Source organism: Oenanthe melanoleuca, chromosome Z (genome assembly GCF_029582105.1).
Source record: "Oenanthe melanoleuca isolate GR-GAL-2019-014 chromosome Z, OMel1.0, whole genome shotgun sequence".
NCBI lineage: Eukaryota > Metazoa > Chordata > Aves > Passeriformes > Muscicapidae > Oenanthe > Oenanthe melanoleuca.
In genome coordinates this window covers 38,423,942-38,438,867 of record NC_079362.1, presented here as the reverse complement: position 1 = coordinate 38,438,867, position 14,926 = coordinate 38,423,942, and the positions used below count along the sequence as shown (strand labels likewise).

The 14,926-nt window shown below is 34.2% G+C and overlaps 1 protein-coding gene across 1 annotated transcript in view; it reads left to right on the top strand.

The window, feature by feature from the left end:
• Positions 1-7,508, top strand: part of LOC130265125 (DNA excision repair protein ERCC-6-like 2) — a 30,671-nt gene extending 23,163 nt beyond the window's left edge. Inside the window, exons 11-14 of the mRNA XM_056513954.1 lie at positions 599-744; positions 2,926-3,021; positions 4,388-4,487; positions 7,350-7,508. Of these exons, the coding sequence (XP_056369929.1) occupies positions 599-744; positions 2,926-3,021; positions 4,388-4,487; positions 7,350-7,508 (501 nt within the window). The remainder of the gene's footprint in view (positions 1-598; positions 745-2,925; positions 3,022-4,387; positions 4,488-7,349) is intronic.
• Positions 7,509-14,926: the final 7,418 nt, after the last annotated feature.

Sequence of the window (14,926 nt, the reverse complement as noted above, 5' to 3'; positions counted from 1 at the left end):
TTGTAATAATAGCACTAGAAAGTATTTTTAAAAATAATAATTTGAATGGTAGTTCAGGAGTCTTAAATACCTCTTTTTTTTTTTGGTTTTAAGAAAGAATGCAAGTTTAATGTTTAGATGCAGTAATACTCATGTGTCTGAGGCTAAGTTTTATGATGTCCAGTACCAGACTGACTGCTGGTACTGCAGTCTCTTTCCCTTCATGTCCCTGAGCTCTTGACTGTGTGCTCTGTGCTGGATGTGGTGCTCATTTACTGTATTTCAAGTAATTGTAGCCTGCTAAGATGGGAGGAAGCTGCTTAAATGGACTGCCTGCTGATTGGGTTGGTTTGAGTGACAGGTAGAGATGAAACAGGCCGCTAGTTTTGGAGGATGGAGTCAGACCACAGCGGACCAGTATTAATCACCCTGAGTGCTGTAGAATCATGGCTAAAGAGAATCATGAATGTTGATAGCAAAACAGCAAAGATTTACCCACTAACAGTGGGTGGTGTACTGAAAATATATTCAATAAATGTGGCCCCTGTGATCATATTTAATGAAAAATATACTATTAAGTATCTTTTTCTTTTCCTTTTTTCTTCATTTTTCCACTCAGTTGCTCGATGTGCTGGAACAGTACTGCATGGCATCTGGGCTAGATTACCGAAGACTTGATGGAAATACAAAATCAGAAGATAGGATCAGAATTGTAAGAGAGTTCAACAGCATTCAGGAAATTAACATATGTCTTGTATCTACAATGTAAGAAAATATAACCTGTGGTTTGTTTCAATATGTCTGTGTAGCGTTCAGTAAATTGTTTACTCTGCATTTTTCTTGCTGAGTTTGTGAGGGATTACTTTTTGAGAAGGTGAGACTAAGTATAGACTTACTGCTTTGTTTTGAAGCTTCTTAAAATATGTGGGCACCTTCTCCCTCCCCCTTTCCTGCTTCATGAGGATTTCTAAGATCAGAAAGAAGGGGGTCTTCTGGATCCTACTTTTAAATTTCCAGTTGTTGTAGGATTGAGGATGCAATTTTAAGCACTATTATTAAAACATTATTGTTATGTCATTATCTACAAAAGATTTTTAATTTTATTTTAGACAAACTTTATTTCTTGTGTTACACTAGTAGAACTAGTGAGTGTGAACATGAAATGCCATATTGAACTGAAAAATTCTCTTACTGTTACTGCATGTCTAACAGCTAGTTGAAATTAAAGGTAAAATGGAGGATGTAACTCACACTGCACAAAGTACTGCATTTGTTCTATCCATGAAGGATATAGGAACCATTCTTTTCTGCTTTGGACTAACTGAATTTTTGGGTCATACCTAAAAACGTTGAAAGGTAAAATTACTATGAAGCTAAGTATCCTGTTTCGTTAATTTTGATAGACAGTTGCTTTTACATCTTAACTTATATTTCAGTCCAACTGCAGGGCTGGTTTGGAAAGATGAGAGGCTGAACTCTTACTAAATAGAGGGTTTTACATTAAAAAGAAACACACTACATTTCAAAAAATACCGTAATGTACTCTGAAAGAAAAACCCAACCCAAATATTGTTATTCAGTATTTCACAGTTTGAGAATGCGAGTCCTCTGGAAAGATCCATTAATTTTGGCAGGTTTCCATATTCCCTCCCTTTCCAGGTATAACTAACCCAAAGTGACATCATACTTAGAAGGAAAAGGCCACAACTGCCTTTACATTGACATCAATTCCATAAAACCAAAAAGTGGCGAGACTCCATAAGTTTTTTGTTTCTGTCTCCATTCACTCGTATACCTGAAAACTTTACCTTTCTTGTCTGCTTCAAGCAAGCAAAATTTAAAGTAATCTGTTAAACCAGGTGCTTGATAAATAAAATGGGATTGACTTTTTCAATTTTGCAGTACCTCTTTCAGAAAAATAACACACTTGGAATTAGTGATGTCTATGCCAATGTGAATAATTGCTTTAACAGTTTATTTAATCATAGTATTTAGAATGTGCGTGCAGAGGAACCTGTGTCTTTTGTATGACAATTAGCCAGTCAGAAAAAACTCACTATTTCTTTGTTCTGCATCTGGATGAGAAGTGATATTTTCCTCACTTTTGCTCCTATAAAATCATTCATCTATGCGCGTGCCAAATTCCAAGTTTCTGAGCAATTTTGGAAGGTTCAGCAGTTAGATGCCTCAGGTTAGATGTATGCTCAATTTCTTATCTGGCTTTCAAATTTTACCTGAAAACACTCTAGAGCTGTGGAGTGTAAGATGACGTAGATTGTGCTCCTGTGACTCCTAACCTGCAGAGCAGACAAATTTCAGACTGACTTTTTTCCTTTTAATGACTGATACGAATGTTGCTAATACTCAGCTTTGTGGCCAACTGTGTTTTTAACAGCTGAGTAACTTCCTGTACAAATACACTTGTGTTAGTTGTTAATGCTTACAAGTATGATTTACCTGAGATTATGACCATTTTAGTGGAAGCTGCATAGCATTATTGTCAAAATGTACTTGGATACAGAGGAAGTAAAATTTTGTCTGTCATTTTCCTGCTTCCATAATGCTAAATGGCATAAAACTGGTTATGAATTTCATTATAGTATTTAGGGATGTTGTCCTGTGTAGGACTTAATGGGAATGAAGTAACAACAGGGATTTTTACTAAATAAGTTTATAGCAGTTGGTTATGACCTACTATTCATACAGTCTGTAACAATCTTAATATTTACATGAGAAAACTGCAGTTTATGGCAGTGATTATTTGAGTACTTGGTGGTTATTAGTGCAACAGTAACACAACGCTGTACTGCACTGTTTTCAGTATCTTTAATGTATTTTTTTTTAATCTGGGGAAGGATGGGCAAATATGGACCTAACACAGACAGTCTAGTTGCAGTTTTTTTCTTATTATCATCTAGTTCTGGTTTTTCATTTTTTTGTTTTCAGGGCTGGTGGACTGGGTCTTAATTTTGTTGGTGCCAATGTTGTTATACTGTTTGATCCTACATGGAATCCAGCGAATGATCTTCAAGCAATTGACAGGTACACTCAAAATACAAAACTTCATCCATGTAACACTCATTCACGCGTGATCCATTCATTCTGTAATCTGATTGTCCAACCAAAACTTTTACTCAGGAAGAAATATTTTACATTGTCTGATTAATGCACAAGACCGTAGGAAAAGTCCAACTAAAATAGATTTTGCATTGATGTAATTATTTTTAGCCTTAAATTTTGCAATTTGCGTTCCTTTATTTCTTTTTTGTAGCAGTGGGTCAAACAAAATCTCAAAAACTCCTTGTGGTTACTATAATTTTTTGTGATCTCTAGAATATGTGTGTAGATAACACATTTTTCTTGTGTTTTTCATGAAGAATACATTGTAGTTGACCTTAGTTCAAATGATGTTTTGAAAAACAGAGGTTCTTAATGTTTTCTTCTACTTTACCATTGTGGAGATTAGTGTCTTTTAGCACTCACATCTATCTCTGATACTATGGTATTGGAGTACTTCCAGTAATACAGATTTTTCTTTCAAGGCTTTTTGACATTTCCCTAGGAATCTAAGGCAGACCTTTTAGCAACTGAAGTAAAGAATATTAAAAAAAAAACTACAAAGAATATTATAAACTATAAAAGAATATTAAACATTCAATAAATTCCTATATTTTCCTGAGCAGAAATACACATGTTTCTGTTACCTCATGCAATTACGCAGTTCTGTTTTAAGCGTCTGATTTCTAGTGTGTGTTGCACCTGTTCTAGAGCAGTATATCAGAAAATGAGGACTATCAGAAACATGTATTGGGGACTATGTTTAAAGAATTTTTGTTAGATCACATCACTATGAATTGTTTTAGCCTCCTGTGAATTTTGTGGAATATAGTCTATTAAAAGTCTCAGAATTTAGCATTTGAATAGAACACTGCCAGTTCATTAGCTGTTTTTATGATGTTGTATCTTGTAAAGTGAATTACATAGGAAAGAATAGACTGCTCCAAGTAGTCCCTGTGGTAATTCTTGTATAATGGAAATAGGAAAATACTTTGAGCAAAAGTAGGTAGAGACACAAAAGGGAAAAAGCCCCAAGCAAACATAAGATATGCAGGATGGATGTGTTTTCTGGAGAGACGGGAGACAGTTCTTGTGATATAAAACAAGGTGAAAGCTTTTTAAACTGGATACGCTTGGGGAGAAATATGGAATGCTAAAGGTAAAGGAAAAGGAAATTAATTACTGAGGAATATTCAGAAAGGTAAGGAAAACAACCCAGTCAACATATGCATGATTTAGAATAGTCCTGTTTTATTAGAATGCTTTCATATATTTAGTTTGTTTGTTGTTTACTATTACCCTTAAGAGCTTTCATTTCTTAAAATGTTTTTAATATGCCATGTTCTTGCAGAGCTTATAGAATTGGCCAACACAGAGCTGTTAAGGTGTTTAGATTGATATCCTTGGGAACTGTGGAAGAGATTATGTACTTGCGACAAGTTTATAAACAGGTAAAGCTCACAAACTGTTTAAATTGGGAGCACTTCTACCAGTTTCAGGGACTGAAAGCTAATCTTTTTTTCAGGGACTGAAAGCTAATCTAGCCTATAGAAAAATTGTAGTTTAGCTTGTGTTTATAGTATATGATGTTACTTTAACTTACTGAAGAAAGGTGCATCATTTAGCAGTTGTTAAAGAATGGAACTGAATTATATTTGTATTCAAATTTTTCTGTAACTATTGACAGTTTAATTATGCAATGTACATTATTCAGGTTATACAGGGAACTGTTTTTATTTGAAAACTTATAAAGTACAACTGCGATAGTTGTAGTTAGTATCTGCAGCAGTCTGATTCAGACAGCTTTTTCTCATGAAAGTCTGGAGAAAGTAAAGCAGAAATCCTGCTGATGCTGTAGAAAAAAAAAAAAAGCAAGCAGCATTCCAATTTTCCTGATTCTATAAACTTGTGTATAAAAGAAAATGTCATTGGTTCTGTTATGAAGATGAAGTGATGCTGCTTGCTGGAAGACTCAGCCTTGCTCTTTCTAGATTTTTTGACTTGCATCGATAGGCTTTGCCCTGGTTACAGCCACAGTAGGGATAATTTTTACAGTAGCCAGAATGGGGTATGGCCATGGCCTGAAAGTTATTCCACACCACCTCCTGTCATTCTTTGAGAGTTGGGGAAGTGGGCTCCTCTGGGTTGTGTAGCATGGTGGAGGGAGAGGTTTGGTGTTATTGAGGGTTTCCAGATGGTGTACAATTGAATGTTCACCTCTCTTGTACACTCCGTTATTCATATTGTTGCTGTTCTTGTTCATTTCTTACTTCATTGTTGTTTCTGATAAATTGTTCTTACAACCCCTGATCTTCACCCTGAGCCTCCAATTACCCTGTTCAGCCAGCTGCAGGGGGAAGGGATAGAAGAAGTTGCCAAGTGGTTTGTGATTTGTAATATTTCAGTGGGAACATGAAATTGGGGAATATCATTCCTAAACCACAACAGGCTTAATTATCAAAGATCAGAGAAAGAAAAGTGTGGGGTCTGAGGAACACATAACCTAGGAACTATTTTCTGATGAGACCAGAATTGAAACAAAAAATTAGCAAGCTCAAACATGATCAGCAAAGAGCAGGGTACAGAATAGTAAGAAACTAGGAGAAATATAGACTTGGTTTTCTCAACAAAAGTTGAAAATTAAGAAATTAGATGATTGATTTTTCCAGTTCTGATGTTACAGGCATGTAAACTTGAGAAAGGAAGAAAACCATTGGGATACAGCTGTTCTGAAGAATGCATTGCATTTTATATATATATATATATATATATTTGTGTGTGTATATATATGTATATATATATATATATATATATATATAATATGGACTTCATTAGACTTGAATAATTAACCTAAAAATTTGAAATTCTGTCCATAGAAATGAAAAGTTGTTTATGAGTCTTCAGTGCCAAGCACTTGTAGCTGGGTTATTTACAAAGAAGTTGGAGACTGAATGAGTGGGAAATGCAGCAGTAAAGAGTTTGTCATTATACTCCCCAAATCTGAATAAGTGACAAATTAAAATAAGGTTCTAAGATCATCTGATTTCCTAGAGCAATAGTATAAAACGTATCTATCTTCAGGAAGATAAATCTTGAGCTGCTGTTAAGTATTGTGTATGGTTTGCATTAAAATGCTTCTGGAAGTGTAACAGTGACTTTTATCTCACTTAAAGTTTGTGTTTTGTAAAAGCCAAAAAAGCTGTTAGAGTTCTATTTCTTTTTGAAAAAAATGTTCTAAATAAGAAAGAAGAAGAACTTGAGGAAAAAATTAAAAGAAGTAGGTGAAATAATACACTCGAAAGGCAAGTTAAATATAACACATGGTAAGTCATGAAACAATATTTATTGAACAGTGTCTAAAAACATGCAAGCTAATAACACATCACGAGCACAAACTGTACTGCTCTATGGACATTAGTAAGATTTGAAAGAATGTTCATTGCAAAAAACCCTCTAAACTTTATTTATTGTTTACATGTACATTCACAGAAAAGGTTAGAGATGTTCCTGTTCTCTTGTGCAAAGTACTTTTGAGAATTCCTTTAAACAGTGAGTATCAATAGGAAAAGTCACAGAAAGTCTCAGGCTAAGAAAATGAGCAATAACAGATTACAACCAGCTATATTCACTAAAGTCCTAAAGAAGGGGATCTACTTTGCAGAGATTTTTGGAGTTGATGATCTTGTAGAAAAAGTGGACCTGGATATTGTCTGTCTGGATTTCTAGAAAGCATGTATAAGTCTTGAAAGGACTTGTAAATATTTTTTTGTTTTGTTTTGTTTCTTTTTTTGTTTGTTTGTTTGTTTGTTTTTGTTTTTCTTTTTGTTTTTATTTTTCAAATTGACTTGTATTTTTCAAGTTGAGTAAGTAGCAATAAACAGAGTCGTTACTAGTCTGAGGGTTGGGGTTTTTTTGGCTATACTTGGATGCGTTCCCTTAGAAATAAATATGCAGTGCAAAGGAAGGTGAAAAAAAAAATGCTAATAATTTAGTATAGTGGAAGCTGAGCTGTCAAGATGTAGAGGAGTGCCAGTAATATGTATAGTAGGTGTCTGATAATAAACAACAATGCAGTGGAAGTCTTCAAATGTTCTATTTTTTTCTATTTTTTTTAATTCAGTAAAGCCAAACAGGTTCATATTATCCCACAATCTATTATACCAACATCTGCCAGGGAAATTAAAACAAAATATCCTCTCTTAGGAATTTCTGCTTGTTCTAGCTAAAGCTGTGTATATAATGTGGGTGCCAGGAAATTCTGACGGGCTGTTGTAGCAAACACTTCTGAATTCTCTTGTGTTGTTCTGTTTTAGCAACTTCACTGTGCAGTGATTGGAACTGAAAATGCGAGGCGGTATTTCGAGGCAGTACAAGGATCAAAGGAACATCAAGGAGAGCTTTTTGGGATTCATAACCTTTTCAAACTTAGGAGTCATGGGTCCTGTCTTACCAAAGACATATTGGAGGTGTGAAGTACTGCCGTTTTACTTTTGGATATGAGTTTTACATTTTTCCTTTCTTCATGAGACTTTTTGGTCATAGTTTTGAATAGAAACACTATAAAACAGAATGGTGAAACTTAATCAATACTTGTCTGTGTAGTGACTTGAATAAAATAGGCATGCTAATTTCTCATTCTGATACAGACCAGATAACTTTCTGTAAAACCAAGAATGGAAAAAGCCAAAAGAATGGATTATAATTTTCATAAATTTCCTAGTATGTATATTTCTTATATAACAACTATATAACTTATTTCTTTATACTTTCATGCAGCTTTTTGCACAGATACCTTTTATTCATCAGTAACTCAGTCTGACCTTTTAAACCAGAATTCTTATCATAAAAATATTTTTTATGATCACATTAACCTCTTCAGAGTACGTTCTGGGTTGTCAATAACTGTTTAAAAAAAGTGTTTGCTGCAGCTAGCTTACATCTTCAGATTTACTGCAGCTTTATTCCATGCTTTCTTTTTCTTTCCATCTTCCCTTTATTTTGTTATTTTTCCTCTGCTAGGAATTTAGTCTGGACCTTGCTGATTCTACTTTTGGTGCTTGCACTTTTGAAAAAAGAAGGAAACTTCTTTTTCCTGTGCTTGTCTTTGTGTGTTACAAAACCTGCTGTTTATGTTAACATATCCCATTGTTTAAGAGGGAAGGACAGGTAGAAGCAGGAGTCATGACAGCAACTACGTGGTTGAAGGAAGAGAATCGTCCATGCAGCTCAGAAAAGGTGAGATGTCTGTGGACTGTAGACCAGAGCATGACAGGCCTCTGGTTCCTATATAGCAGTGGCTAATGTGGGCAATATGTCATTAGGCTGATAATATTTTTACAATGTTGTTTAGAAAATTTTGTTTGGGGAATTGTGGAAAGGAGTACATGTTTAGATGATTGAAAGCTTCAGGTTTTGTGGAGCTCTAGAAGACATGGGCTATTTAGTTGTTGTAGTCAGATAATCCGAGAGTAATTACCACCAAACCAGTGATTTGTTCAATACTGTATTTTTTATTTTTAAATATATATGTAATTATCTAATGGTTTATTTCTGGAATAAGATTTTAATTTTTTTATTTTTTCCAGCAAAGGTCAGTTTAAATAGGAGCATTTCATTTGTAGGAATGTATTTGACAGAGTGCCATGTTCAGGTTCTTCGAGTAAAGTTATCATTAGATTGGATTGCACTGAATGATATTACAAATTAGCCACTATTTCTTACACCTGTGGGAGATGTCCGTGAGTAAATGTCAGTATTTAATGTGTGCACTTACGTTGATCTCAGTCTTGTATTGATAATACATAACTGAGTGGTCATGATCTCAGATATGACTTGCTGACAAACAATAACTTTTAAAGCTTATGTTAAATGCTTTTTGATGAACAGAATTATATCAGGATTAATATATGAATTTTAAAATGTCTCTGAGTACAACATTTTGGTATTTACTCTTCTGACTTCCATTTACACACTGTCATAATTATTCTTACCTCAGTAGTAGGCAGTTCTGGAGCTGTGTTCTGGAGTTTAGCATTTTAAAAATGTTTTAAGATTTTTTTACAATTTTAAGATTTTTTGGGTATAATTTTGTTTGATTACAGTAGGTCTCAATGAATATTAGAGTGGAATGTTAGCACCCATATACAAGGAAGTTAACCACTGCACTGAGATTTATTTTTGTCATGAATGTCGTTACACACAAATATTAAGGTTTGAATCATGAATTCACCTTCCAAAGTACCCTTGAAAAATGAAAAGTAGCAAGGAGATTAGTATAAACTTGAAAAGTATGGATGTGAAGTGGGAAGACATAAGTTGTTTTAGCAGTGTGCAGCATATGTTGTCTCAGCTACATAATACTGCTTTTTTTCAGTGTTGTTCTGCTAGTGTTGTTCTGCTAAAAATATTTTACTGCCAGAGACTTCAGTAGTTTCTCAGTAATTATTTTGCATTTTATAATACTATTTTGCATATGTCTTGCTTGAGTAGCAGTGAAAATCCATTTCTTTTACACTGCTTTGGAATTAGGCATGTTGGGTATACTATTAATGTTAAGTAACTTTGCTGTACTTTCTTTTTTTTTTAGTATGAACGGCCAGACTATCAAGAAGATGGAGATCCCCAAAGCATTCAGGCACAATTAAAAAGAGAAGAAACTGATTTTTGGGATGATTTCAGTGATGATGATGTTCTGGAGAGTTCTGTGAAAAAATGTGACAGAAGGAAGACATACAATGAAAATAATTTTGTAGGAACAAAAGGACAGCTTTCCTTATTGCAGTGTGGATTCTCTAAGTTGTTGCAGAGAGAAATTGAAACCACCAAAGGAGGGGATGATAATTATAATTCCCACCATTCAAGTTCCGTTGATCATAGTATAAGAAAAAATGTAAATAGCAAGCATGGTGGTTTTCAGAAATGTCAAACCAATGTGCCTGTTTCAGAGCATGGGAAAGCTGTTCTGTCTCTAAATGGAACTGATAAACAAGATATGCATAGGACAGACTGGCTTGGTTTAACAGATTCTGACAAGGAAGGGGACAGAAAAAATGAGGATCAAGGCATTTCAAAGCAATGTGATATAGTCATGGAAACTGAAAGTAGTTCTGAAGCGGATGATGATGATGTCATCTTTCCTACTCAAGTTAAAGTATGCCAGCAACCAGTGCTTACTAGAGAAGTTGAAATGCATAGGTCAACATCTGAAAATTGTGAAGAATTAGCGAAAGAAAAATCTGGGTTTGTATTTAATGGAAACAGTAAACAATTTGGATTCCGCAGTACCGTGTCAAATTTCAGCAATACCATGTCTTTTGAAGACATAAAGAATGACATAGATTTGAAAGGAGCGAGTGATGTAAGTGATGAGTCTGATGATATTGAACTTTCCCATAATTCTGAATTAAGAAAGCTAGGAACTGTGGGTTTTCCAAAGTGGAAGGAGGGATGTGCCTTTAACAATGAATTAGACAATGTCTCCAAATCTCTGCTACAAGCAAAGAAGCCTCATAGAAAAGGAAAGCAAAATGGTTCTCAGAATATAGATGAATTCTCATCCTCTGAAGATAACTTTCCAGTTGAGAAAATTCATGCTAGGAAGCAAAGCTTAAAAAGTAAACAACAGAGAGGCCAATTTCAGTTTGGATCTAAAATGCTGTGTCCTACCTCAGTTGCACAAATGAAGTCTAGCAATTATGCTATGCATAGAACTTACGCAAGTAAAACTGTATTTAAGCATCAAGAGAAAACAATGGAATCTATGGATAAATATTTAGGTAACTGATGAGTTAATTTGATTTTATTTCAACTGAAGTAATAACATATGTCTAATTTACCATTGTCAGCAAATTTTAAGTTTTGTACGTGATTTTTTTTTGTTACAAGAGGTAGTAAATGTTCTGCTAAGTTATTATTAAGTAATTTATTTCTGTATCTTTCTCTTTATATTAGTCTTACTTTTCTGTATTATGGGGTGACAAGCTGCTTTGTAATTCTTGGTTAAACTCTTGACATCACTTGAAATATGCCAAGATTCCCTGACTAAGTATTTGACTGTAAAATCTTAAGAGTCTTGACAGGGCTTGCTAAACAAAATGCATAAAAAAAAAAGTGGTGTGGGAGTTCTAAACACTATGTAGAAGACTTGATTCCTAATGACTTAATTTTAACTACTGATGTTGCAGTCATTAAGCCATAGATGCTTTGAAATATCCTTGTCCATCTGAAAATAACCACACTGAAATTGCCATAGTATTAAAATATCTGGATAAATCCAAATAAGTGTTATAATTGTTGTTAATTATATAGAACTGAGAAGCTTGGTGCTGAGTGAAATCGTAACAAATTTTACAACTTTAATGCAATTTTTTTTAATTGCAGTATCCTTTAGTGCAAATGTGCACCCTTCAGAGTTTTTAAATAACCAACATCTTTGTATTTTTCTCGTAATGTATCAGATGGTGTTCAAGAAGTGGCATATATTCATTCAAATCAGAATGTGGTTGGATCCAGCAAGGCTGAAAATCACTTGAGCCGGTGGGCAGTGCGAGACGTATTTGAGTTGAAGCAGTTTTCCCAGCTCCCTGCTAATGTAGCTGTCTGTAGTGCCAAGGTAAAGAGATATTTTTGGAAATGTCATTTTAACTTCTTTAATCCTCATTTTTCATCTTAAAAAGCTCTAAAAAACTTGTTTTTCTGTTACTGGCCACCATGAATGATCAAAGACACTGAGGATGGGATGAAGAGAATGCTCAGTTGGAAGTCTAATAAATTACTTCATTTTTTTGGGATGGCTTTTACATTAGCCAGCTTTGAAAGAGTTGGTAATTTAACAGCACAGCACCCTCTGTGGGATTTTTCGGTGAGAGAAATGGTGGGATTAAATATTGGGTTTTTGAAATCAAATTCTGTGCCATGATTTTCTGATTTGGGCCTTGAAAAATCTTTGGTTTGTCCTGGATCCAGTTAACAAAAATCCAGTTGCCACAGTACATTCTGAAACCCCTGTAGCATAGAAATTTGAGCAAACATCAGTTTGCAGACTCTCTTGAGGAGGTGAACATATGCAGTTGCTATAGTTGAGTCAAACTGTCCTTTTGATATCTTAAACAGAGAACTAGAGTTTCCTGGGAGTTATTTGCAGGAGCAGATATGTTTAATACTTTTTTTGTTGGTCCTGTAGTTTGTTTAATTGCATTTGGAATACACACAAATCTGGAATAAATTCAGGTGCAGCTTCCAGATTTATGTTCTTATTACACAATGTTTTTAATCTGCTCTGATGATCTGGGTACTTGGTTGCTTGCTTTGTAATAACATTTGCAGCTTCCTAGACTGATCTTTAAGATAAACCACAATCACAGAATAAGTAATTGATGAATGTGCAGCTTAGTCTTTACAGACGTGTTTGCTATCACAACAGAAATTGTAGACATACGACTGTGTTGTTCTGGGGTGTTGAGCATCCACAGTGGCTAGAAGAATTTCTTCCAGTGCTGTTGTTGTACTGTATTTAATTAAGCCATTAGCAGAGTTGCCAAAAATTTTTATACTGGGAAGATCAAATCAGGCGAACTAGTAGAAGTAAGTCCTTTTCAATTCTAACACATTTGCATTAGAATGTTCCTCATTAGCAGAAAAGTTGATCAAAAATACTCAAGAGTACTGTAGGAAGGTACTTATTAATTGGCTGACAACATTATCAAAAGCAAGTAAAAATGAAAGAAAACTTTGAAGAGTATTTTGACTGTCTGTTGATTCACCTCTGTTCAAAACTAGTTTGTAGTGTTCATGTAACTTTGAGCTTATTATGTGGTTATGTGACTGCAAGTATTGCAAATTAAATTCTCTTGATTAACTTGTCAGTCAGATTTTTTAAGGTATGCACTTTTCACTCAGAAGCAGCAGGAGTATCACTTCTCTTGGAGATCTAAGTAGGAAAAAAGAACATTAAAGTTATGGACAAGGCTGCTTCTTTTTTGCCTTCCTGTTATTCATTTATGTAAAGGCACTAATGTAGAATAAAATCTAGATAACTGCCTACTCTTAAATGTGGCATTTTGAGCTTTTTGTGCTCTGCTTAAAAAGAGATCTTCTTCCTAGACAACTTTGAAACGTTCTCTACTTTGAATTTTACTGCTACTGTTTTTCTTTCTTCATAACTTTGTATTTGCTTAGACATTTTGTGAAAAAACATGGTCACTATTGTGCTTCTGGCCATCAGGCTTTGCTTTCATTCGTTGAAGCTAGAACATTCACTGTCTGAGCATCTACTTGTTTTATCATAAATAATGCTACTTAATGAAAACATTTTTAGATTGATTAAAGTAGCATCATGTGTAATGTTAAAAATACAGCTGAGTAATTTGAATTTCCATAATTAAGTAAATAAAATTACAGTTTTGAATGTTGGAATGTTAAATGGAAACCAATAGCTTTTGAAAGAAAAATTTTTTTTATCAGGAATGTATATATTTCTTACTGCTGCAGATTTCAAATATCATTGTTGTAACAGTTTCTCGGAAACTTGCGTAGCTCTTTCGTTGGCTATGGGTATCAATTATTCTAGATTCTTAATTAGAAGCTTTTTTTACAGTCTATTGAGGTTGAAGCTTTATATGTGATAGCATCATGAAGGCACCTGAATAATATTTATGCTCTGATAATATTTATGTCCCTTTTAAAGCACAGTTAATAGAATTGTTTTATTTCTAAGTAGAAGTAATCAGGGAAGGTTATTTTCATTCCATAGACAGGTCTGCTGAGGACCAAAAACTATAATGTCCTTAATGCTCATTTGTGTCCTGTGTGTTCATTTTACCTATGCCTATTCTGTCTTCCTGCTTTACAATTTCACTCAGTGAACAGTCTGTAATAATATATTACTGACTTAATCAATTTTAAATACATTTTTCAAGCAATTACTTACATTTCTGTGAAAGGGGTTCAAGAATTTTGAAAAACTAGAAGTATTCTGTTGAATTGGATGAGTCATAAATTGGAAATACCAATTCCTACAAATCTTGGTGGAAGACTGATGTTTTTGTCTCATGCTTACATAGAAATCTGGAGTGACAGGATAGTAAGTAATGTTCTAATAAGCTAGAGTAATTAATAAAGAAAACCCCATGTAAGAATATTTACATGTTGATTTCTTGATATTGACTAGCCATCTAATCATATTTTGGGTTCACTACTCTTGAACTTTTAGAACCGAGATTAAGGTCTTTAGTTTCAGTAGCCAATTTCTGGAAATTATGTAAATATGAGTAACAGAAAAAGTAAGTTTTTTATAGTGCTGGAAAGCACTATAAAACAATATCTTCTTCCTGATTGTCTACCTGTAGTAGCTAAAAGTATAAATTAGGTCTATTGGTGCTTAATTTATTGTTGGATGATGGAGACTAATGTAGTTGCTTAAGTTGTAGTAACTGCTTAAAGCTGGAGCAGGCTGCAAAACCTGTGAGGTCTCTTCTTTGAAAGTGAGAGAGGTTGCATGGGAAGAAGATCCTTGAGAGCCAAGTTTAGAAGGGATGGGAGGCAGCAAGTCTTGTTCCTCAAAAGATAACTGAAGGTATGTAGAACATCCTAAGAACATGAGTATCTGACAAGCTTGTATTTAAATTGGTTATAAAAAAAAATGTAAGACTTGAACACCTCTTCTTTCCTTGAGTTTAGAAGGCCAGTGTTAGACCTGCATAGCTGGCACTAGTGTAATTCTCAGTGAAGTCTCTGTTAACCTTTTGAGCTGTAGGCTTCAATCAAGCTTATTTTTTTTATCCATTAATAAGCATTCAGTCTATCCTTAATTTTACCTGGCCTAGTATTTATTTGAACATCTTAGCTACCTTTTGTCTGAACAGGTAGAACATACTATTTTAATCTGCTATTA